We start from the raw sequence: 25,071 nt of genomic DNA on the forward strand, positions 1-25,071 counted from the left end.
CCACCCCCACCCCCCCGACCCCCACCCCGCCCCCACACCCCAAAGGTGGAATGCTCAGGGCAGGATTTTCATTAGGCCGTGGAGTCGGGATTGGAGGCGTGTGGGGGGTTAAAATCCCGAAATCAGGGGTCCCGACCCCATCCCGCATCCAACCCGACTCCGTGCCAGTTTCAAATGAGGCGGGTACCCGCCCCACACTGGGACTCACCTACCCGAGGCGGGAAGGGATTAGTGACAATTAACTGCCTGTTAACAGGTAGTTAACAGGCAGTTTTTAGCCTAATCCCTATTTTTAAGGTTGAAGTGTGGGATTCCCGATGGCTCCAAGCCACGCCAAGTTAGAGGAGGTGGGCCGTCGGGTTGACGGCCTTGGAGCGTTCGAGATGTCGGTGTTCAGGTGAGTGATGTGTGCATGAGTGCAAAGGTAAGTGTGTTTGGTGTGTCTAAAGTGATTAAAGAAGTTTAAATGACCTTTTCAGCCTTCCTTCCTTTAGGTCCCGGGAGTCCCTCATCTCACCGGCACAGAAACCAGAACGGCTGCGAACTGTCAAAAGTGACAGCCTTCAGCTTTCTGTGCAGGAGAGATTTCTAACTGAGTCTGTGGGGAAGGACTCGGGTTAGAAGTAAGACTGTCAGTGTTTGACAGCTTCAAACAGCTGTGAAACGCTGATATTTCATCTGTCAAAAGCTCTTGACAGATGAAATTTCAGTCTGTGACGTCATCTGTTGCTGGGTGGCCCTTAATTGGCCTGCTGAGCCCGCTGGGTGGGCTCAACAAGGTCAATCAAGTTAAAATCGCGTGGATTGGCCGCATCTCGATGGAGGCGGGACTACAACCCCAAAAGTTGTAGTCCCACCTCCAACCCAACTCCTGAATGAAAATCCTGCCCTCAGTGTCTAAAAGACGCTCCACCTGGTTGAGAACTGGGCAGATTTCATTGCAAGTAAATAGCACTTGGGCTTGAGAGCCTCAAGAAACTCAACCCCAGTACTATATCTGACTGTGAAACCAGTGGTGGTCACATTCTAACGACATTCTTGCAGATTCAAGACTGTGAACTAAACAGAAGACACAACAGATAAATTAAAGATAGCCATAAGCACTGCAACTTAATTAACCATGCTTTATTTCCTGTATGATAAACCAATGTTGCATACAAGTTGTTAAAGGAAGATGCATATATGTCATGCATGATTTATAACATATGATGCTAAAATATTTAACTGTACCTATGGAAAATTAATCGAACAGTTTCAGAAACTGCCAACTTTTTAATCCAAAGAAATATAAGCAAGATTACAAATTATTGAAAGAAAGCCACTCAGTTGGTTATTAAAATAATATTACTGTTTACCTTTACTCCATTAATACTTCTGTACAAGAATTAAATTGCTAAACCTGGTCAAACTGGTCTTCCCTCAAATCCTATAGATCCTGTGGTTTTTTTTCCCAATCCTGTTCCATACGATCCATAATACAGTAACTATGGATCGAGCAGATACTATTTGATTCAGTATAAGTTACTTCGATGTCCCATGATAATCCCATAGGATTTTTGGGGAAAAAAATATTTTGCTTAGGGTTTATTAGAAAATCTTCTGAAATCTATAGTTTGAAAGAAAGGTTTGCGCACAACAATGCTTTTTATAAAAATGGTAAATCTTTAAAAATCAAAGAAGAGTTCCAATTTATCATGTCTAATATATGTATCCCAGTACAATAAACAGAGCAGAAGAGAACTCTACGTGAGAGAGATAATCGATATGCACACAGAACGGTAAAGTGATTTGGTTTCATTTTAGCGTTGCAGTCGTGTGCACTGGTTGAATTTTCCTCTTTCAAAAGTTCTAACCACAATCTTTATTCAACTGTTACTCAATATGTGTGCAGCAGGTAGTCAATTCGAATGTATTACTAAAAAAAAAATGCTGAAATGTTTTCCACTTTGAAAGGATAATACCTTCTTGCCTCATTGCACAGCTTTAATCTTTACTTAACCTACAGTTACTGTAATGATACTTTGTTTTCAGTTACTCTGTCGGTTTTATTTAACTGGTTGAACATTTAGTAGAAAAGTTATGATTATGCAAAGTTATAAGACTTAAAGGCGTTAGGTTGCACTATATGATGTGTTAGTAAGTGAACAAATCTAACTTGGACACCTAGAGTCTTCCCAATCAGGTGAGTGTAAATCAAAAATCCAGTGCTAGTTCCCGAGCCATGCGAAGGCATTGTATCATGTCATAGGGCATGTCAGCTTGAGTGAGCTTATTAGCATCCAGACGGAGGTGTATGATCCTGGAGTAATCCACAGGGCCGGTAACACGGCAGAAGCTACTAAGGGTGAAATCTGCAAAATGAAGGTTCAGAAGATGAGTGACACTCAAGTGTGTTGTAATGGCCCGAGAAATACAGATTCCGCGAGTAATCAAAATCTACATCGCAGCGTTTTAAAGGTACACAGGACATCGCAGATTTAGAATTTTACACGTTTGAGCCTTATTAAATTTGGGAAATAACGCATGCTGCTCAGCCTTAAATAGACCTCCACTTCCTACGACACTGGAGATTAGTTTTAAACACTGAATTTATCAGCTTAAGATGAATAATCCGCAAAGGCAGACAGTTAAGAATATCATGAGATTCAGATGGCAGTAATACTAAATCTTGAGAATTTGAGTCCAAATAACTTCCTACAACAACAACTTGCATTTATATAGCGTCTTTAACATAGCGAAACACCCCAGGGCGCTTCACGGGAGCAATTATCAGACAAAATTTGACACCGCGCCACATAAGGAGATATTGGGACAGATGACCAAAAGCTTGGTCAAAGCTTTTTTGGTTTTTTAGGAGCGTCTTAAAGGAGGAGCGAGAGGCCGAGAGGTTTAGGGAGGGAATTCCAGAGCTTGGGGCCCAGGCAGCGGAAAGCACGACCGCCAATGGTGGAGCAATTAAAATCAGGGATGCTCAAGAGGCCAGAAATAGAGGGGCACAGAGATTATGGAGGGCGAGGAGGTTACAGAGATAGGGGTATCACTAGAGCACTTCTTCTAGATCCTGTCAAGATCTTATTGCTTGTAGTAGCAGGGCCTTAAACTAGAACAATTGTTATGATGCCCAATGTACTACATATTAATCATAAGCAGTTACCATTAACTAAGGAGACTGATTATGGGACTACTTTTTCCTGGTTAACTGTCAACTACAAGCAGCCACATCAGCTAAAAATCAAGGCAAAACAATTCAACCAATTGGTCTTGATGTGCTCATGGGTTTAGTCAGTGGACTGAGGTATGCGTTCACCCTGGGACAATACAGGAGTGGCCTCCCTGCTACTCTTCAGTCAATCCATGGGAAGGTATTGGTTATGTCTAGTTATTTGAGTTGAACAGTGACTGGAGATGAATTAGCAAAATAATAATTGGTTTGGAGTAAACGTCTCAGGTTAATCATGTGCTTCTCCATTCAGTGACTTGTCTAATTGAACATGTTTTGGTTCATTGTTTCCACTGGACAACCTGTAAGTCTAGAAAAGTTGCCTTGCGCTATTTTAACATGATTATTGTAACCAAACACAGATGGTAGAAATGACCAGTTTTGCTAATGAACCATTCATCTGCTATGAAACCACCAATCACATCATCATAGAAAATGTAAATTATCTTCACCTATTTAGAAATTAAACCTTTTTCATAAGTAGCCACATGATTGAAGTATTGTAGGAATCAAATTTGGCCAGAATTCAGGAGACATTTGATTACAACAACAACAACCTGTATTTATATAGCTCCTTTAACGTAATGAAACATCCCAAGGCGCTTCACAGGAGTATGTTAAGACAAAAAATTTGACACTGAGCCACATAAGGAGAAATTAGGGCAGGTGACCAAAAGCTTGGTCAAAGAGGTAGGTTTTAAGGAGCGTCTTAAAGGAGGAGCGAGAGGTGGCGAGGCGGAGAGGTTTAGGCAGGGAATTCCAGAGCTTGGGGCCCAGGCAACAGTGATAGCATGGTAAATGTTAGCAAATTGATCTGTGTTTTAAGAATATAAGAATTTTTGGGAAGAGAAGAAAGCATCTGTCGTTTTCATAGATTAATCGCTCCTACCCACCTCCTTGCCATATCTCTCAATCTGTTCTCCCTCCAGAAATGCACCCAATTCCCTTTGAACTCACTTCTACTCTCCATACCAGTTGCATTCTGCTGTAACAAATTTTTCAAGTCTTTTTTCTATGTGGGGTGAATATGCTTCCCCCCTGACTTTCCAGCTTACTCCTAAATTCCTCATTTTTAACTTGTGACTTTTGATATCTGAACTCTTTAACATAGTGAGCACTTTACCTGCAACAACTTCAGTTAGGGCCACCTTGAAGTCTCCCAAAGAAGAGGTTGCAAAATCCAATAACCTAATGCTCTGTTTTCCTATTAGGGGCAATCCTGCCATTGGCACTTCCTTTGGGGAATGGCGCTCACAGTGAATGCAATTTGGAAAGCTGCACCATTCCCTCTGCCGGAAGCTTCCAATTGCAGATTTATCCCGAATGCTTATTCATTTTCATTTAAGAAGCTTTGGAGTTGTGGGCAGGATTTTCATTGGGCCGTGGAGGCAGGATTGGAGGCGTGTGGGGGGTTAAAATCCCGAAATCAGGGGGGCACGAACCCATCCCGCCCCCAACCTGCCTCCATGCCAGTTTCAAAGGAGGCAGATACCCGACCTGTGCTGGGAGCCGCCTCCCCGAGGTAGGAAGGGGATTAGTGCCAATTAACTGCCTGTTAATAGTTAGTTAACAGGCAGTTTTTAGCCTAATCCCTATTTTCATTCTTGAAGTGTGGGATTCCCGACGGCTCCAAACCACGCCAAGTTAGCGAGGTGGGCCGTCGGGCTGAAGGGCTTGGAGGGTTCGAGATGTCCAGTGTTCAGGTGAGTGATGGGTACATGAGTGCAGAGGTAAGTGTGTTTGGTGTGTGTAAAGTGTTTAAAGAAGTTTTACTAACCTTTGCAGCCTTCCTTCCTTCAGGTCTCGGGTGTCCCTCATCTCACCGGCACAGAAAGCAGAATGGCCGCGAGCTGTCAAAAGTTGCAGCATTCAGCTTTCTGTTCTGGAGAGATCTCTAAACCAGCCTGAGAGGAAGGAATTAACTTGGAGTACAGATTGTCAGTGTTTGACAGCTTCAAAGAGCTGTCAAATGCTGATATTTCATCTGTCAAAAGCTCTTGACAGATGAAATGTCAATCTGTGACGTTACCTGTTGCCAGGTGGCCCTTAATTGGCCTGCTGAGCCCGCTGGGCGGACTCAACAAGGTCAATCAAGTGAAAATCGAGTGGGTTGGCCACAACTCGATGGAGGCGGGACTACAACCCCAAAAGTTGTAGTCCCGCCTCCAGTATCAAAATCCAGCTGTCCAACTTACTTTCGATTTGATTCGCCTGAAGGTACAGATTTTCTAGGTTTTCGTTAACAAGTGGGATACTCTTCAATTTGTTAAACGCAAGATCCAACTCAAGTAGTGAGGTGATGTTGAAGACTTTATCAGAGACACCTTCATCTGTTAGTTTATTGTTTGACATACGTAGGTACTGCAGAATGCTATTTTTGCTAAAGTAGCCCTTGGGAATGTTGCTGATGCTATTGTGATCAATGTAGAAAATCACGAGGGCAGACGGAAGATCATCAGGAAGTTTTGTTAATTTATTGTTGCTCAAATCAAGGTAGGAGAGAGACTTCAAAGGGCTCAAAGCCCCAGCAACGTCATTCAAGTTGTTGTCATGCAGCAGAAGTGTGGTCAAGTTTTCAAGTCCTTTTAAGCTGTTCCCAATCTTTGAGATCTTGTTTGCCGAAAGTTTCAGTTCCACCAGTGACTTTGGAAGGGAACGAACAACATCCGTCAGATTGTTGGCGTTTATGTACAACCTCTGCAGGGTTTTTAGCTTTGAGAACGCATTCTTGCCTACATTGTCGTTAGTAATTTGATTGTTATCGAGGACTATCCATTGGAGATCAGTGGCATTGTCAAATACACCATTTGGAATGCTGGTGAGCTGGTTGTTATGGAGGTAAAGGTACTTGATCTGTGCTGGTACCACTGGGACTGCTTTCAGTTTGCGGTGGTTGCAGTACATGGCACTGGGGAGGTGCATGGGACATTCACATTCCACAGAACAAACTGGGTATGTTGAGGCCTCCAAACTTGCTGGATCATAATAACCAAAGTATGGATCGTATTCACTTTGACAGAGTATGCTGCTGACTAGCAGAGCAAATATAGGAAGGTGAACAAGCTTCATCTCACGAATGGATGGTAGCGCTGTGTGTAGAGAACATAGAATAAAGCAGGCATGGAATTATTACTCAAAGTGACAGTAATATCTCTTATTGGTGAAACATGCATTCTCAGTATTTCAGATTTTAAATGCAATACCACAACCAGGATCAAGACAAGCTCGAGGAACAGCAGCTCATCTTTCGATTAGGCACTTTACAGCCTTCTGGACTCAACATCGAGTTCAACAATTTCAGATCATAACCTCGGCCCCTATTTTTTTTGCTATATTGTTTTCTCTCTCACACGGCAGCTGTCGATCATTCTGCCAGAGCCATTCACACTTCATCTAGAGCCATCCTTTGTTTCTTAACCTGTCCCATTACCATCTCCTTTTGCCTTGCGCCATCTCTTAATGTCTCTTAATCTCTCCCGCCTTCCACCCTATCACAAGCCTTCCCTTTTGTTCTTTCCTCCCCTCCCCCTCCCTCCCTGTCCCTACACTTGCTTAAAAATCTGTTCCATCTCCAGCTTTTTCCAGTTCTGACGAAGGGTCAGCGACCTGAAACGTTAACTCTGTTTCTCTTTCCGCAGATGCTGCCTGGCCTGCTGAGTATTTGCAGCATTTTCTGTTTTTATTTCAGCATCAAGACTAACCTGCTTGGTAACAAGGCGACGGGTTTTCCGAACCAATGGTCAAGTGCTACCTCCAGATGCCCAGTTCCGGAAAGTATTGAGTGATTGAATCAATGATACTGATTACAAAATTCGTGTGGTAACTGGGAATATAGGACAGGATTCTGTAGTTTATTGACTGAAAAGTAGCCACAGAACTAATGAAAGGGAAGCCAACTATGCTGAGGTGGTTACTATTCTGTTACTGACAAAGCCCCAATAAAATAGAAAGAACGAGCTTGCATTTATACAGTGCCTTTCACAACTACAGGACGTCGCAAAGCGCTTTACGTTCCTGAAAAACATCACATTTGTTCCACACTGTTATGCATTTACTACATGGTGGGTTGTCTTTAGCACCATTGGCACGGAACCTGGTGAACCAGGAATGGATATGAGGCATTTGGCTGTGGAAAGGAAACTGGTTTATGGAAACACAAAGATTATAAATCATTAGTGGGGAATTAACTGATTCATATCAGTAAGAGTGGTTGCGAGGCACCAGGTTTTTATTTTAGCTTAAAAAGGCTGATACTCGGCCCAGTCCGGCTTCTTAACATTGATGAGGATCAGTTCTCAATGTGCTCGAGCAGGACAACTTCAACTAGAATCGGCACGAAGCTAGGATTTGCACTGCCATATTAATAATGCATTGGAAAGGCATGAGGGACAGGCACCTGAATTTCCAACCTGCACTCCTGCCGGGCAAAGCTCTGAGCCAAGAGTGCAGAAGATGGAAAGTTAGCAATTTTGATATTTTGCAAATGAATGTTTGGATTTTTTTTGTTCTGTTGGGTTATTTTTGTGCACTTTGGCAGAACGCTGGCTTGATTAAAAAGAAAGACAGACTTTCATTTCTATAGCACCTTTCATGACTACCGGACGTCCCAAAGCACTTTACAGTCAATGAAGCACTTTTTGGCGTGTAGCCGCTGTTGTAATGTGGGAAATGCAGCAGCTAATTTGTACACAGCAAGCTCCCACAAACAGCAATGTGATAATGACCAGATAATCTGTTTTCATTATGTTGGTTGAGGGATAAATATTGGCCCAGGGCACCAGAGATAACTCTCCTACTCTTCTTCGAAATAGTGCCATGGGATCTTTTACATCCACCTGAGAGGGCAGACGGGGCCTCAGTTTAATATCTCATCTGAAGGACGGCACCTCCGACAGTGCAGCTCTCCCTCAGCACTGCACTGGAGTGTCAGCCTGGATTTTATGCTCAAATGTCTGGAGTGGGACTTGAACCCACGACCTTCTGACTCTGAAGAGAGTGGTGCTACCAACTGAGCCACAGCTGACACTAATCGCAACGAAACATAAAAATTAGGAGCAGGAGTCGGCCATTCGGCCCCTCGAGCCTGCTCTGCCATTCAATAAGATCATGGCTGATCTTCGACCTCAACTCCATTTTCTCGCCCAATCTCCATATCCCTTGATTCCCCTAGAGTCCAAAAATCTATCGATCTCAGCCTTGAATATACTCAACAGCTGAGCCTCCACAGCCCTTTGGGGCAGAGAATTCCAAAGATTCACAACCCTCTGAGTGAAGAAATTCCTCCTCATCTCGGTCCTAAATGGCCGACCCCTTATCCTGAGACTATGCCCCCTGGTTCTAGACTCTCCAGCCAGGGGAAACAAACTCTCAGCATCTACCCTGTCAATCCCCCTCAGAATCTTATATGTTTCAATGAGATCACCTCTCATTATTCTAAACTCCAGAGAGTATAGGGCCAATCAACTCAGCAAAGCAGGCCATGAAGGTCCCAGGTTGCATACAGGTCCGTTCTCCAATGTCAAGAGGACATTAGGGATACTACAACTGACCTCAGTCAGCCAGTGGTCAGGCCCCTGAACATTATCCTCCTCTGACTGCCACTGGAAGTGTGTGTGCATGCAATGACGTGCATGACTGCTGGATAGGTCTAGGGTTGGGTTGGACTGCAAAAGGCTCATGTGAATTATTATCTAAACAGTGAGTAACATGAACATGTATATGTTGAAATGATGATATATCTGAAGGGCAATATTCTGCACGGTTTCATACAACAAGTAGCAAATTCATTTCATGTTTAGTCACGATGAAATATTTCTGTCAGTTAGTGTCAACTGTGGCTCAGTGGGTAGCACTCTCATTTCTGATGTCAGATAGGTTGTGGGTTCAAGTCCCACTCCATGAGACTTGAAGCACAAAAAAGCTAGGCTGACAACCCAGTCCAGTGCAGTGTTGAGGGAGTGCTGCATTGAGGGAGTGCTGCACTGTTGGAGGTGCCGTCTTTCAGATGAGATGTTAAACCGAGGCTCCGTTTGCTCTCTCGTGGTGGATGTAAAAGATCCCATGGCACTACTTCGAAGAAGAGCAGGGGAGTTCTCCCCGGTGTCCTGGCCAATATTTATCCCTCAATCAACATCACTAAAAACAGCTTATCCGGTCATTATCACATTTACTGTTTGTGGGAGCTTGCTGTGCGCAAATTGGCTGTCACGTTTCCTACATTATAACAGTGACTACTTTCCAAAAGCACTTCATTGGCTGTAAAGCGCTATGAGACGTCCCGTGGTCGTGAAAGGCGCTATAGAAATGCAAGTCTTTCTTTATTCTTTTGTGTGCGTGGCTCATAACTATAGTGTCACCCAGAATTTTTGCCCATCATCCCTCTCCATCTTATGCTGGATAGAAGTCCTGTTGGGATGTTCTTAGTCCTGCTTGTATTGCTTCCTCCCGATGTCTGGGTTGAGGTCAGAAAATCATCCCGTGCCAAACTGAACGTAGCAAGTCTGGTTCCTAGCAACCTGTGGTACATCACATTGGATTACAATGACAGTTAATGTATGTAGGATCACAATAATCACGTTTATGAAATTCCCTGAGGGGGGCAAAAAGGAGAACTTGTCATTCCAACCGGGGCTACAATAGTTGGCCACTCAAATTTTATAATAAATAAAACTGATGAGCGTCTTTGTTTGACAAGGCGGACATTTTTGATGAGTGCTACTGCTCCTTTAGTTCTGTCAGAAGCGCATTATTTATCTGTGCTGCACACATAAAGCGTTCTATGAACACCACAGTGTGCCAACAGTTCTGGAGACTTTCCACTACAAAACACGAACATTGCATAACTCATCAGTTTTTATTTTTAACTTGCCAGAAAGCCAGCTGGGGGGGGGAAAAAGGAACATTTTAGACTTTATCAACGGCGTACGTACATTATTTCAGCAAACCAAGACAAAATGAATGTTTCGTTCAGAAGGAGAATGATCTAATTGTTGGTTTGGTGCCTTCCATTTTCTTTTATTTTCCCCACAACACACCTGGCCTGGCTGTTTTTGTGTTTCCCAGCATGCGCTCCTGCCTCTGGCCTGCCCCTGTGATGAAAACATCTCCTTACGGTCAATGACAGTCTTAGAAAAGTGAAAGGCAAGGTGAGAAGAAATGTTCTACCCCCCCCACCCCCCCATCACCACCCCCCCCCCCCACCGCTGGGGGATTGGGCAGACTGTTGGCATGATGGGGGTAGGCGGGGGACTAGGAGAGGGCGAATAATGAGGCCGGACCCAATAACGGCTGGTCTCTGCCCAGAAGGGACGCCTTAGTTTCCTACTGGGGGCGGGCGGGCAGTGGTTGCGCCTGCCTCCTTGTGGCCTGGTTTAGTAAAAAGGAGGAAATCAGTCTCTGCTGGATTGGGGGAGAGGGTGGAGAGCAGATAAATGTGGCGCCCGTGGCATCACCCGCCAGAATTTCCACTAGTCCTGCCTGCTGTGCCCCCAGAGCACTGCACGCCTATGAGAGTCAGGCATACTGTACCTTCCTTTGGACGGACCCTGGACCCAAAAAGGCCAATCCCAGGCCTGGAACGTGCAGAAGACATTTAATCTCTGGACTTCCTGAAGAGAGACCGATACGTCATTTTATTTTATTCTTCTACCAGACCTCCCCCTTTCCCCCCATCTAGGGGTATGTGGAGACTGGGAGAGGTGGAAAATGGGGCGGGCACTCATTAGATCGATTTTTGTTCGGCAAGGGTATCGAGGGATATGGATCAAAGGCGGGCAAATGGAGTTGAGGTACGGATCAGCCAAGATCTAATTGAATGGCGGAGCTGGGAGGGGCCAAATGGCCTCCTTCTGTTCCTATGTGCCCAAGATGCACCGTTATGCAAATTCCCTGACCCTGGGAGCTCCGACAGGTCAAGAACAGGGAGCAAGTCCCACTCCGCCATGGTTACGGCGGCAAAGTGGGATGGCGATGTATTTACACAGAGGATGTGAAGCTCTCTCTCACAAATGGTTGTTGAAGCAAATTCCACCAATTATTTTTGAACTTCTTAAAGAAAAAGTGTGGGGGGGGGGGAAGTATTAAAAGGGTGTGGGGAGTAAACAGGAGAGTGGGATCAGACTAGGAGGCCCATGAGTAGCACAACACTGGGACTGACATAAGGACATAATAGGAGCAGGAGTAGGCCATTCGGCCCCTCGAGCCTGTTCCGCCATTCAATAAGATCATGGCTGATCTGATCTTGGCCCCAACTTCACTTTCCTGCCTTTTTCCCATAACCCTTGACTCCCCTGTAGCTCAAATATCTGTCAATCTCCGCCTTGAATATATTCAATGACCCAGCCTCCACAGCTCTCTGGGGTAGAGAATTCCAAAGATTCACGACCCTCTGAGAGAAGAAATTCCTCCTCGTCTCCGTCTTAAATGGGCGACCCCTTATTCTGAAACTATGCCCCCTAGTTCTAGATTCCCCCACGTGGGGAAACATCCTCTCTGCATCTAGCCTGTCAAGCCCCATGATGAGCGGAATGGCCTGTTTATGTGCAGAACACTGGTACTGACCTAAGAACATAAGAAATAGGAGCAGGAGTAGGCCACTCGGCCCCTCGAGCCTGCTCCGCCATTCAATAAGATCATGGCTGATCATCCAGCTCAACTCCACCTTCCCACACCATCCCCATATCCCTTAATTCCCTGAGTTCCCAAACATTGGATGGCATGATATGGCCTGTGGTCACGTTCTGTTATTCTGTTTCCACGGTGGACATATCTGGATCCCGCCATGAACCAACTGGTGGCAACACGGTTACAGAAGGCGACAAAAATATCATGCACACCTGCTCGGCATTTGCAAACAGCTCTGATACAATCTGGCTTAAAGAAAAGAAAAAGGAGCATAAACGTTTAGTGTTCCAGCCTCGGCTTCGGTACCCCTCCCCACACATACCAGAGTGAAGACTTTAAAAAAAAACATGTCTTTGAAAAAAGATTCACCGTCTCAGTAAGTAGTGCCTTATTTACTTGGTGTGGGGTCATTCTCTCTAAGTCAATGATGATAAATTCAGCATGAGAACATCAACTTACAGCAACTTAAAGCGCAACAAGATAATTAGTGGTATTGTAAGCACTCTTCAGTTTTACTCATTGGGAGCGGACAGCGGTTGTAGTTATTGGAAACATGCTTTGGAAGACGAAAGTGCAAACAGACTGGTATTCCAGGACGGGTCACAGTGAGAAGCTTCATTTTAAGCTCTCGGTGTCCTTTTGCTTTATTTCCGTTCAGTAATCCTGAAGTAAATTGTTGACGTATATATTTCTGTTCGACCATTTATATTGCAAACAAACTGGTGTCTGGATAGTGAATGAAACCCCCGCTCACTCCCACAGACCACACACACACACAGTTGCAAAAAAATAAAAGTAACATTAAATCACTGCTGCACTTTCTAAGGTCGAAGCTCTTAAAATTCAGTGCTATTAATTTGACCAGCACGCAATGGTCAGAGAATGAAATCCTCAGAAGGGCAATTCTGATAAAGCGTAATTGGAGTTCTGCACCTCAACTTTTAACATAATTAGCAACAGAGGACTTCAGTTTTAGTCTCCAACCAAGTAACATTATGCACCGGGCTGACTTGTATTCAATGAATAGAGATCCCAATAAACCCAAACCGTGAGCTAGTGAGACAACTAACATTCCACCTAACATGGCCACCTGCATCATTACCTCTTCTGTTTCCTATCAGACACAGAACGTTGAGCAGAATCTTTGACTGGTTTTCGTCTTTGAACATGAATCTGGCTTACTTTGAATGAACAGAGCAGATTATCTAAGGCAGATATCCCCTGGAATGTACAGACGACGACTCTGTTTTATATTTTTTTTCTCCATTAGTTTGGCTACTAAAATTATACTGTTATTCTACGCTGTCGGGAGATTATTTCTGCATTAAACCTAATGCATCTTCTGACAATGACAGTTACTTCTCTAGCCGTACAACTTACTTGCCCAGGTCAGCGCGGAGTGGTAACCAGTTAAAGGAGCACTTGCTATATGAGTTGATGGGCTTTGGTCTGGTGATAGCCGAATCTCTGTGTATGTTTGATCATAAAAACACACAACGGTCTTTACGCATTTTGTTAGCTGCGTTTTCCACCCTACAATATCAGAACCAAACCACCCCCCGACTGTAGATTTACCATGTTCAACATTGCCCACCAGACTGCAAAAAAATTGACAGAAGCACACAGTACATGCTCAAACTTGCGAATACACTTACCGATTGTGATCCTACACAGATTAGCAGCAATGTCTATATTACTATCTTGTCTTTCCAAAGGGTTAAAAAGCAATGTTCCAAGCAATTTTCTACACAAGAACATTTTCTGACCGTAGCTTTTGGGAGAAAAAACCCCCCAACAAATATATTATCCACTCTCACTTTTACAAGTCACTGAAGCCGCAAACGTTAGTTAAGCTAAAAGCTGAAGCCCACTCGCCTACCTTTGCTTGAAGCCTTTTGTTTCTTAATTCCACAGAATGAGCAACAGAGGAAAAAGAGGGCAAGAATCAAATATTAAGTGCTGTGTGCTAGTCTCTGGAGAAAGAGGAGGCTGCCAGACTTCTGTGGCACAGCGCTGACAACAACAGTGGGAGAGGTAGACACCCCTCAACTATAAAGCTTATTATGTCATCACTCTGGGTTTGTGTTGTGACACGCTGAATAATACCAAACATAGAGCTCACTAACTAAATGCAGGTGGAAGTCTGTAGCTATGATGCAGATCAGACACTGGGATAAGAAGTTTCTTTTACAATAATTTGCATATTGTCATATCAATCTCCGCAAGCTCCCCATTTTGATTCAATTAACTTTTTTTTGGTAACAGTACAGCTGAAATGAGCGGTGTACGCCAATAGCTTCAGAATGACTTCAAAGTACCTAAGGGTCTTTGGAGAACATTGCTTAACACTCGACTAAGGAAGCAATACTTTCCATGTGTTCTTATTTCCCCCGGAGAAAAAAAACTGTTGGAAAAAGAGCAGCATTGTAAATAGCATTAACCGTAGCCGAGCCCCGAGTTAAAATGTTGCACAAGGGTTTGTGTTTAAGTTGCACTACCCCTGAACTCAGAACAAAACGTGGCCAAGAGCCAAATCCCGCATGGCTGCCGAGAAAGCAGCAGAAGGATTCTGTTAAAAACTCAAAGCTTGAAGAAAGGAGAGGAGAGGTCGAAGTATTTGCAACAGAAATAGATATTGATCAATCATAGTTCACGTTACAGTTTCTGGGGCGGCATTAAAAGAACAAAATGAGCCCTCTCTTATAAAATCCATAGGTTCTGTTTCAGATTATTTTGATTACACGTCAGCTGTTAAATAGTCTGGAATAAATCAAGCCTGGGTGAGGTCTGTTTCTCATTTTGTGGATAGAACTAAAGTATGCATACTCATTCTGCAGCAACAGACCTCACAAGGCTTAAGAGAGCAAGGACAAAACATACTTGTAATCAATGCTAATTACAGAATGAAGCTTAGCGGTGACGTTACCATCCAGGCAAACCAGACCTGTTCGCAGCCCCACAGCGGTTGTGTGGACCCTAAAGCCTGGGTCAAGCAGAAGGGAATGGTACGACAAAAGAAGTCGTGCAGTCACTTACAGTATAGAGGGGAAGCATGTTGGGGCCGAAGGAGTAGGGTTAATGTTTCCATGTGACCATCCCCCTCTCAAACAGATATACCAATTTGGATATTGTTGGGGGAGATGGCTTATCGGGGGAAGGCAGCAGCAGCCAACTTCCTGGCACCATGGGTGGTTCTGCTGCATAAGAGGGGAGGAAAAAGAGTGGGAGAGCTATAGTGATAGGGGATTCTATTATAAGGGGAATAAATAGGCATTTCTGCGGCCGCAAACGAGACTCCAGGATGGTATGTTGCCTCTCTGGTGCAAGAGTCAAGGATGTCTCGGGGCGGCTGCAGGGCATTCTGGAGGGGGAGGGTGAACAGCAAGTTGTCCTGGTGCATATAGGTACCAACAATATAGGTAAAAAATGGGATGAAGTCCTAAAAGCTGAATATAGGGAGTTAGGAGGTAAATTAAAAAATAGGACCTCAAAGGTAGTAATCTCAGGATTGCTACCAGTGCCACGTGCTAGTCACAGTAAAAATAGAAGTCTATTTCAGATGAATACGTGGCTAGAGGAATGGTGCAAGGGGGAGGGATTCAAATTCCTGGGACATTGGAACCGGTTCTGGGGGAGGTGGGACCAGTACAAACTGGACGGTTTGCACCTGGGCAGGACTGGGACTGATGTCGTAGGGGGAGTGTTTGCTAGTGCTGTTGGGGAGGGTTTAACTAAAATGGCAGGCGGTTGGGAACCTGTGCAGGGAGACAGAGGAAAGGGAAGCAAGGATAGAAGCAAAAGACAGGAAGGAGAAAAGCAAAAGTGGCAGTCAGAGAAATCAAGAGTTTAAATCAAACATGGCCACAGTAAATAATAATACTAAAAGGTTTAAGAGTGTTAAAAAAACAAGCCTGAAGGCTTTGTGTCTTAATGCAAGGAGCATTCATAATAAGGTGGAAGAATTAGCTGTGCAAATAAATGTAAATGGATATGATATAATTGGGATTATGGAGACATGGCTCCAGGGTGACCAAGGCTGGGAACGCAACATCCAGGGGTATTCAATATTCAGGAAAGACAGGCAATAAGGAAAAGGAGGTGGGGTAGCATTGCTGGTTAAAGAGGAGATTAACACAATAGTAAGGAAGGATATTAGCTCTGATGATGTGGAATCTGTATGGGTAGAGCTAAGAAATACCAAGGGGCAGAAAACATTAGTGGGAGTTGTATACAGACCCCCAACCAGTGATACTGAGTTTGGGGATGGCATTAAATGGGAAATTAGAGACGCGTACAATAAGGGCACTGTAGTTATCATGGGTGACTTTAATCTACATATAGATTGGGCTAACCAAATTAGTAAAAATACTGTGGAGGAGGAATTCCTGGAGTGTATACGGGATGGTTTCCTGGACCAATATGTCGAGGAACCAACTAGAGATCAGGTCATCTTAGACTGGGTATTATGTAATGAGAAAGGATTAATTAGCAATTTGTTGTGCGAGGCCCCTTGGGGCGGAGCGATCATAATATGATAGAATTCTTCATTAAGATGGAGAGTGAAGTAGTTGCCTCAGAGACTAGGGTCCTGAATTTAAATAAAGGAAACTACGATGGTATGAGGCACGAGTTGGCTAGGATGGATTGGGGAACATTACTTACAGGGTTGACGGTGGATAGGCAATGGCAAACACTTAAAGATCGCATGAATGAACTACAGAATTTGTTCATCCCTGTTTGGCATAAAAGCAAAACAAAAAAGGTGACTCAACCGTGGCTAACAAGGAAAATTAGGGATAGCATAAGATCCAAGGAGAGGACATATAAATTGGCCAGAAAAAGCAGCAAACCTGAGGATTGGAAACAGTTTAGGATTCAGCAAGGCAACATTTGACCGAGTGCGGCATCAAGGAGCCCTAGTAAAACTGAAGCCAATGGGAATTGGGGGGAAAACTCTCCACTGGCTGGAGTCATACCTAGCACAAAGGAAGATGGTTGTGATGGTTGAAGGTCAATCATCACAGCCACAGGACATCGCTGCAGGAGTTCCTCAGGGCAGTGTCCTAGCCCAACCATCTTCAGCTGCTTCATCAATGATCTTCCCTCCAACATAAGGTCAGAAATGGGGATGTTTGCTGATGACTGCACAGTGTTCAGTGCCATTCACAACTCCTCAGATAATGAAACAGTCCATGCCTACATGCAACAAGACCTGGACGATGTTCAGGCTTGGGATGATAAGTGGCAGGTAACATTCGCACCACACAAGTGCCAGGCAATGACTATCACCAACAAGCGAGAGTCTAACCACCGCCTCTTGACATTCAACAGCATTACTATCACCGAATCCCCCACCATCAACATCCTGGGGGTCACCATTGACCAGAAACTTAACTGGACCAGCCACATAAATACTATGGCAACGGAAATCCAGGGCAATGTAAAAAGAGCAGGGGCCCGATGAAACAGCTCTCTGCCCATTTTTCCTAATCTTTCCACCTGGGGAAATGAGAATTTTCTGAGGGCCAGGATCAGGGAAATCAGCCCCTCATAGAGGTACAGTACTAGTTTGGAACAGGAATAAATGTATTCTTTTTGACTTGTCGAAAGAATAATCAGCAATGATGGGTTCTAGCCTGGAGATTGGCGAAACCATCCTGGTTCTTCCAACCCAAACTCCTCTAGGGATTCAGAGCCGATTCCTCCATATGGCTTAAGGTTTTAATAGCTGATGGTCCTCAACCAGTTCTGTGCCGTTCCTTTCTCTGGTGGACTGTTGTTTCCTGCAAGCAGATAGAAAATGATGAGCTGTTGGTAGTCTGAAGTTGGTAGACTTAGAGATAGAAACATAGAAACATAGAAGATAGGAGCAGGAGTAGGCCATTCGGCCCCTCGAGCCTGCTCCACCATTTAATGAGATCATGGCTGATCATCCAAATTCAGTACCCTGTCCCTGCTTTCTCCCCATATCCCTTGATCCCTTTAGCCTTAAGAAATATAACTAACTCCTTCTTGAATATATTTAATGAATTGGCCTCAACTGCCTTCTCTGGTAGAGAATTCCACAGGTTCATCACTCTCTGGGTGAAGAAATTCCTCCTCATCTCTGTCCTAAATGGCTTACCCCTTATCTTTAGACTGTGACCCCTGGTTCTGGACTCCCCCGCCATCGGGAACATCCTTCCTGCATCTAGTCTGTCTAGTCCTGTTAGAATTTTATAAGTTTCAATGAGATCCCCTCTCATTCTTCTAAACTCCAGCGAGTATAAGCCCAATCGACCCAATCTCTCCTCATACATCATTCCTGCCATCCCTGGTGAATCTTCGCTGCACTCCCTCCATGGCAAGAACATCCTTCCTCAGATAAGGCAACCAAAACTGCACACAATACTCAAGGTGTGGTCTCACCAAGGCCCTGTACAATTGCAGCAAGACATCCTTGCTCCTGTACTCGAATCCTCTCGCTATGAAGGCCAACATACCATTTGCCTTCTTAACCGCCTGCTGCACCTGCATGCTTACCTTCAGCGATTGGTGCACAAGGACACCCAGGTCTTGTTGCACTTCCCCTTCTCCCAATCTATTGCCGTTCAGATAATAATCTGCCTTCCTGTTTTTGCCAACCAAAGCGGATAACCTCGCATTTATCCATATTATACTGCATCTGCCATGCATCTGCCCAATCACCCAACCTGTCTAAATCATACTGGAGTTTCTCGGCATCCTCCTCACAGCACACACGTCCACCCAGCTTTGTGTCGTCTACAAACTTGGAGATATTACACCTAGTTCCCTCGTCCAGATCATTAATATATATTGTGAATAGCTGGGGTCCAAGGACCGATCCCTGCGGTACCTCACTAGTCACTGCCTGCCACTCGGAAAAAGAGCCGTTTATTCCAACTCTTTGCTTTCTGTCTGTCAACCAGTTCTCTATCCAAGTCAATACCTTGCCCCCAATCCCATGTGCCTTAATTTTACACGCTAATCTCTTATGCGGGACCTTATCGAAAGCCTTTTGAAAATCCAAATACACCACATCCACTGGTTCTCCCTTATCTATTCTACCAGTTACATCCTCAAAACATTCCAGTAGATTAGTCAAGCACGATTTACCTTTTGTAAATCCATGTTGACTTTGTCTGATCCTGTCACTTTTTTCCAAGTGCTCTGCTATTACATCCTTTATAATGGACTCTAGCATTTTCCCCACCACCGATGTCAGGCTTTTCTCTCTAAAACATTTTTTGAATAGTGGGGTAACATTAGCTACCCTCCAATCCATGGGAACAGTTCCAGAGTCTATAGAATTTTGGAAGATGTCCAGCAATGCATCTACTATTTCTAGGGCCACTTCCTTAAGTTCCCTAGGATGTAGATTATCAGGCCCTGGGGATTTATCGGCTTTCAATCCCGTCAATTTCCCTAATGCCATTTCCCTACAAATACTGATTTCATTCAGTTCCTCCCTCTCATGAGACCCTGTTCCCCAACATCTCTGGAAGTTTATTTGTGTCCTCCTTTGTGAAGACAGAATCAAAGTATGTATTCAATTGGTCAGCCATTTCTTTGTTCCCCATTATAAATTCCCCTGATTCTGACTGCAAGGGACCTACGCTTGACTTCACCAATCTTTTTCTCTTCACATATCTATAGAAGCTTTTACAGTCAGTTTTTATGTTCCTTGTGAGCTTACTCTCATACTCTATTTCCCCCCTCTTAATTAATCCCTTTGTCCTCCTTTGCTAAATCCTAAACTGTTTTCAATCCTCCGGTTTGCTGCTTTTTCTGGCCAATTTATATGTCCTCTCCTTGGATCTTATGCTATCCCTAATTTACCTTGTTAGCCACGGATGAGCCACCTTTTTTGTTTTATTTTTGTGCCAAACAGGGATGAACAAATTCTGTAGTTCATCCATGCGATCTTTAAATGTTTGCCATTGCCTATCCACCATCAACCCTTTAAGTAACATTCCCCAATCCATCCTAGCCAACTCGTGCCTCATACCATCGTAGTTTCCTTTATTTAATTTCAGGACCCTAGTCTCTGAGTCAAATACTTCACTCTCCATCTTAATGAAGAATTCTATCATATTATGATCGCTCTGCCCCAAGGGGCCTCGCCCAACAAGATTGCTAATTAATCCTTTCTCATTACATAATACCCAGTCTAAGATGGCCTGATCTCTGATTGGTTCCTCGACATGTTGGTCCAGGAAACCATCCCGTAAACACTCCAGGAATTCCTCCTCCACACTATTTTTACTAATTTGGTTAGCCCAATCTATATGTAGATTAACGTCACCCATGATAACTACGGTGCCCTGATTGCACGCATCTCTAATTTCCTGTTTAATGCCATCCCCAACCTCCGCATTACTGTTTGGAGGTCTGTATACATCTCCAACTAATGTTTTCTGCCCCTTGGTATTTCTCAGTTACTATCAATTCAACTATTGCATGCATAATTATTTCTCTACCTTTAGGTGTTCCAAAAACCATCATAAAAACAACGACAGCTATGGTTTTTGTTTGATGTCATTCTTACAAAATGCTTTCCATTCAATTCTTAATATTGGCTTAGCTGCTTTTTAGCAGACATTTTGACTCCGTTCTGCTTCAAGTTTAATACAAACACAATGCAATTGCTTGGTGTCATCTATTTGATGTCATATCTTGAAAGTCTTGTTGGTATGGTTTTTACTATATCTAAATTAAAGACACTTCAACTGAATGTTTCATGCATTTCTAGCTATCTCAATTGGTTGCATATTTAATCTTATGGTTCCTGTTTTCCAAGTTTAATATAAAACTATTTGACCAGCAGATGTTTCTTTTACTTGATGTCATGTTTTCAAAGGCACATGCCTCTTTTAATGTTTGTGTTTCTGTTTTACGTGTTAGCTCTTTACACTTAAACTGGGCATTCTCATTGCGTTCGTTGCAAACCATAGGCTTTTCGGAAGTGCCAATGGTTTGCTTCAATCTTTCATTGTTTTAGCATATTTAGCTACTGTAATTCCCATTTCAAAGCTTGTTTACAACTTTGTTATCAACTGATCTTCTCTCAGAAGCCTGTTCTCTGTTTACAGCCTGTGTCTGCTGAGACTTGTGTCTTTTAAACCCAGTCTGTCTTTTATTAATAATATCAGTATTCTGTTCATGGTATCGTGTATTGCTCTGAATCATGGCTATTCCTTCACACCAGGGTTCGGCCCTTTTCTGGGACAGCTGCTCCCTCTCACCCGGAGCTCCTGCCGAGGATGGTGTCGGGCCTCGAAGGAAGCTTCCCCGGAGTTAAGATATAGTCAGGGTCCGAATGGTGCAATCAGAGCCCGACTTCTGGATTTCACTGCGTCGATCAACCCGACTTGTTGCTTTAACCTGCACAAAGTTGGTTTAGTGTGTGACGTTTTCTGTTATCGCACGGACCGAAGTTCTAGCGGGAATCAACGTTCACGCTAAGGTGCGCGGGCGGCTGCACCGTAATCTGAAAGGTCCCGCTCAGGCCGCTCGCTGGCTTTTCCATTGGAAACACCGCACAGGTGCAGAAATTTAAAGGGACCGCACACTGAAAGAAATGAGCCGTGCAGAACAAAGCGCAGCTTAGCGGGAACATTGGTGTGAATCCTATGTAAAATCCGCTATGCATCTACTGGGGTACAGCAGTGTAGTGATGGTTATTCCAATGGACTAGTTACCCAGAGGCCTGGCCTACCAATAATCCATGGAACGCAAGTTCAAATCACAGAATTTGAGTTTTGTTTTTAAAAAAAAGCTGGAAGTAAAAAGCGGGTCTCAGTAAAAAGTGACCGTGAAGCTGTGACATTGTGGTAGAAACCCAATTGGTTTGCTAATGTCCTTTAGGGAAGGAAACCTGCCATCCTTACCCGGTCTGGCCTACATGTGACTATGAATTCTTGAGTCGTCATCGTACGTCTTCACACTGTTCCCTTTGGGGAACTGTATGAAGTGGTGGAAGGATTTCTGGCTGCATTAACGCTCCTTCCATGACCGTAACCATCTACATACCAGCCATTAGGGTGGTTAGTCCTATGGCGGGAGGGTTTTACAGGCTCCCACAACCCATACGAGGGGGGGGATCACTCACACCCACGGACACAAGTATCCCGCTGGATGTCAACCCAGAATTTAGAGCCAGGAGCTCTGACTCCACTTGCCGGGACTATCTGGAGCGGGGTTCGAAACCCTACACCTTCTGGCCCAGCGGCGGGGATGCTACCGCTACGCCAAAGGCCCACTCCAATTCTTGAGTGATATGGTAACACGCTTGACCTGTCTTTGCATGGCCCTCCCTCACTATCAAACCCCTTCATAATTTTAAAGATCTCTGGTCACCTGTCGGTTTCTTTTCTCGAGAAAGGAGCCCCAGCCTATTCAGTCTTTCCTGCTAGTTGTGCCCTTTCAGTTCTGGTATCATCCTTGTTAATCTTTTAAGCACCATCTCTCGGTACTTCTATATCCTTTTTATAATATGGAGACCAGAATTGTGCGCAGTACTCCATGTGTGGTCTAACCAAGGTTCTATATCAATTTAACATAACTTCTATGGTTTTGAATTAAGGAATTCAGGAGAAACTTCTTCCCTCAGAGAATGGTGAGAATGTGGAACTCAATACCACAGGGAGTTGTTGAGGCGATTAGCAAAGATGCATTTAAGAGGAAGCTAGATAAACACTTGAGGAATCGAAGGATATGTTGGGAGGGTTAGATGAAGTATTGCAAAGTATTTATTTACAGCACAGGATCAGGCCATTCGGCCCAACTGGTCCGTGCCGGTGTTTATGCCCCACACGAGCCTCCTCCCACCCTTCCTCATCCAACTCCATCAGCAGATCCCTCTATTCCTTTCTCCCTCCAATTAAATGCATCGATGCCATTCGCCTCAACCACTCCCTGTGGGAGCGAGTTCCACATTCCAACCGCTCTCTGGGTAAAGAAGTTTCTCCTGAATTCCCTATTGGATTTATTAGTGACTGTATTACATTTAAGGCCCTTTGTTCTGGTCTCACCCGCAAGTGGAAACATCTTCTCTACGTTTAGCCTTCCAAATCCTTTCATCCTCTTAAAGACATCTATTAGGTCACCCCTCAGTCTTCTCTTTACTAAAGTAGGGGTGGGAGGAGGCTGGTGTGGAGCATAAACACCGGCACGGACCAGTTGGGCCGAATGGCCTGTTTCTGTGCTGCAAAAGTGTGATGCAATAAATAGTGAAAATCTGCTTGTGTTTCTCCGTTTCAGTATGTGTAGAGTCTCGTTGGTCAATTGGCGTTCTGCCATTTTTCACCAAAAGTGGGCACTCCACAGCTGGATTAAGAAACCTTTCAAGATCGGAATTGGTTAGGTGGCTCATTAACCACCTCAGAAATGTTAAAGGGTCCTTATTGCAGAGGACACAGATTGAAGGCGTTTGGCAAAAGAACCAGAGGCGACGTGAGGAAACACTTTTATTACACAGCGAGTTGTTGTGATCTGGAACGTGCTGCCTGAAAGGTCGGTGGAAGCAGATTCAACAGTAACTTTCAAAAGGGAATTGGATAAAGATTTGAAGGGAAAAACTTTAGAGGGTTATGGGCAATGTTCCCTTTAAGCTCTGGAGCTCCCGCGCAGCCGGCTCACCGGCTTTTAAATGGGAAAAAAAAATTAAAATTAAAATTTTAATTAATTAAAGGGGCTGCGCATGCCCCCCCAAAAAGCTAATGGGGGAACATTGGCTATGGGGAAAGGTCAGGGGAGTGGGATTAATTGGATAGCTCTACCAAAGAGCCGGCACAGGCATGATGGGCCGAATGGCCTCTTTCTGTGCTGTGTTGTCGACAGGCTATTAGTTTCTCCTTACTATTAACAAAAGCACATTCTTCAGAAACAAAACTGTTTCAAAGCTGAGGATTCCCACAGCCATCCGTTAATGACAATGGTAAGTGTCCACTTCTCCCATTTTTCAATCAAAGAGGAATCTTGCCCTGCGTGCTTTCGTCAATCCAGCATTGAAGTTTCTGTGTGTTAAACTCTAGGTGCACGCAAACAGGCCTGTAAAAATAATTTGTGTTCCTTTGTTTTTTTTTTCATGATTCCTGTTGAGACCAAACTTTTGATTAAAATCTTTTGATATTCCCGTGTGATCCCACAATTCGTAGTAGGATATTGTGCTCAAAGGGAGTGCAGATCAGAGATAGAGGTACTGCACTGCCGATTCTCCGACTCGCGCTCCCTTCAAACGCAGCTCTCCACTAACTGGCTCAGAGGAAACAAAGGATAATTTTCAAAGGGCGTTTTTGTGACTGGAAGGCTGTTTCCAGTGGGGTTCCGCAGGGCTCAGTACTGGGTATTTTGAATTTTGTGGTATATATCAAGGCTTTGGACTTGAATGTAGGAAGAATGATTAAGAAGTTTGCAGATGATACAAAAATTGGCCGTGTGGTTGATAATGAAGAAGAAAGCTGCAGACTGCAGGAAGATATCAATGGACTGGTCAGGTGGGCAGAACAGTGGCAAATGGAATTCAATCCGGAGAAGTGTGAGGTAATGCATTTTGGGGAGGGCTAACAAGGCAAGGAATACACAGTAAATGGTAGGACACTGAGAAGTGCAAAGGATCAGAGGGACCTTGGAGTGCATGTCCACAGATCCCTGAAGGTAGCAGGACAGGTAGATAAGGTGGTTAAGAAGGCATTGGGGATACTTTCTTTTATTAGCTGAGGCACAGAATATAAGAGCAGGGAGGTTATGCTTGAACTGTTTAAAACACTATTAGGCCGCAGCTAGAATACTGTGTACAGTTCTGGTCACCACATTACAGGAAGGATGTGATTGCACTAGAGAGGGTGCAGAGGAGATTTACGAGGATGTTGCCTGGGCTGGGGAATTTTAGCTACGAGGAAAGACTGGATAGGCTAGGGTTGTTTTCTTTGGAACAGAGGAGGATGAGGGGAGACCTAACTGAGGTGCATAAAGTTATGAGGGGCCTAGATAGAGTGGATAGAAAGGACTCATTTCCCTTAGCAGAAGGGTCAATAACCAGGGGGCATAGATTTAAAGTAATTGGTGTAATGATATCAGCAAATAGTGATGTTATTTGCCTGTTTGATTATCATGTCTTACCAGCATAGTTGCCTGATTGATTGCTTGTGCCTGACCAGCAGAGGTCATGTGACCGAGACAAGCAAGGCAGTTTAGTTTTAGTTTCAGTTTCGTTCTAGATGCATCAC

General features: G+C 44.2%; 1 protein-coding gene across 1 annotated transcript; it reads right to left on the minus strand.

Moving 5' to 3' along the window:
* Nucleotides 1–1,110: 1,110 nt before the first annotated feature.
* On the minus strand, nt 1,111–13,952 carry lum (lumican). The gene is made up of 3 exons (XM_086009490.1): nt 13,722–13,952; nt 5,416–6,309; nt 1,111–2,351 (listed from the first exon to the last, which is right to left on the minus strand). Exons 2-3 carry the CDS (start codon nt 6,287–6,289, stop codon nt 2,194–2,196), a joined length of 1,032 nt encoding a protein of 343 aa, XP_085865616.1. The 5' UTR covers nt 6,290–6,309; nt 13,722–13,952; the 3' UTR covers nt 1,111–2,193.
* Between the last annotated feature and the right edge of the window lie 11,119 nt (nt 13,953–25,071).

Source organism: Somniosus microcephalus, chromosome 16, assembly GCF_052327205.1.
Source record: "Somniosus microcephalus isolate GS21.2 chromosome 16, FLI_Smic_1.0, whole genome shotgun sequence".
Lineage (NCBI taxonomy): Eukaryota > Metazoa > Chordata > Chondrichthyes > Squaliformes > Somniosidae > Somniosus > Somniosus microcephalus.